The sequence below is a fragment of the Trichoplax adhaerens genome, genomic scaffold (assembly GCF_000150275.1).
Source record: "Trichoplax adhaerens TRIADscaffold_25 genomic scaffold, whole genome shotgun sequence".
Lineage (NCBI taxonomy): Eukaryota > Metazoa > Placozoa > Uniplacotomia > Trichoplacea > Trichoplacidae > Trichoplax > Trichoplax adhaerens.
This window is the reverse complement of record NW_002060966.1, coordinates 288,326-289,105: the sequence shown is the minus strand read 5'-3', so window position 1 is coordinate 289,105 and position 780 is coordinate 288,326. Positions and strand designations below refer to the sequence as shown.

The 780-nt window shown below is 37.3% G+C and overlaps 1 protein-coding gene across 1 annotated transcript in view; it reads left to right on the top strand.

Moving 5' to 3' along the window:
• TRIADDRAFT_61560 (uncharacterized protein) overlaps positions 1–780 on the top strand; it is a gene marked incomplete at both ends in the record, with an annotated part of 2,093 nt that extends 1,313 nt beyond the window's left edge. The window contains one exon of the mRNA XM_002117532.1: positions 554–780. Coding sequence (XP_002117568.1) covers positions 554–780 — 227 coding nt within the window. The remainder of the gene's footprint in view (positions 1–553) is intronic.

Genomic DNA, 780 nt, shown 5'->3' with positions numbered 1-780 from the left:
TTGCAGTCTTTCTGCTAGTGCTATAGCAGCGCGTTCAATTGCAGTATTTGTAGCTGCAGCTGAAGGTAAATCTCCATCCTGATATTTCAGGTTAAAAGAATTCTTTGTAGCTGTAATGAAAATGCACAGTTTTAATTTTAATTTGTCTTTCTCAGTTACGGTATCAAGCATAATGTTGAAATTACTGCAATCTGCATTGAAAGATTGCTTTAGCCTATGGTGGGAGGTGACTGTAGGAAATATTAACGGTCTCCACTTTCTCGATGAAATGGACATATTTCTGTGATGGCACTATTAAGATATCATTTACTGATATACGTGTAGAATTCAATTTATTAAGTCGTTCTTGTATTTCATACACGCACTTGTAGCATTTATTGATTGCACGAGGCCGTAATTTACCAGGACCTTTAAGAGTTGCGAGGATTATTATATATGATAGGTACCTTGGAAAGTAGCGTGAATGTATTGAAATTTCAGTTCTCTACTGGTAAACTGTTACGTTGACTTGAGTAATTCAGGTTAACACTAACGCTAAATAAACTATTTACAGCCATCTACAGACTTTTGATTTGCTTGCATAATCGCGCACAAGCCAGCGAACACCGTCCATACAATCCTATTCCTACGACCGTTCTTTCTGAGTACATACGCGAGTATCAAATAACGAATATACTTCACATACGCCTATACCATGCTTTCAATATTCTTGGAGCTCTCAAATACGCGGAAGTTCACCAGGAAACGAAACAAAATGAATGCCCATATCATCGAAAGTAG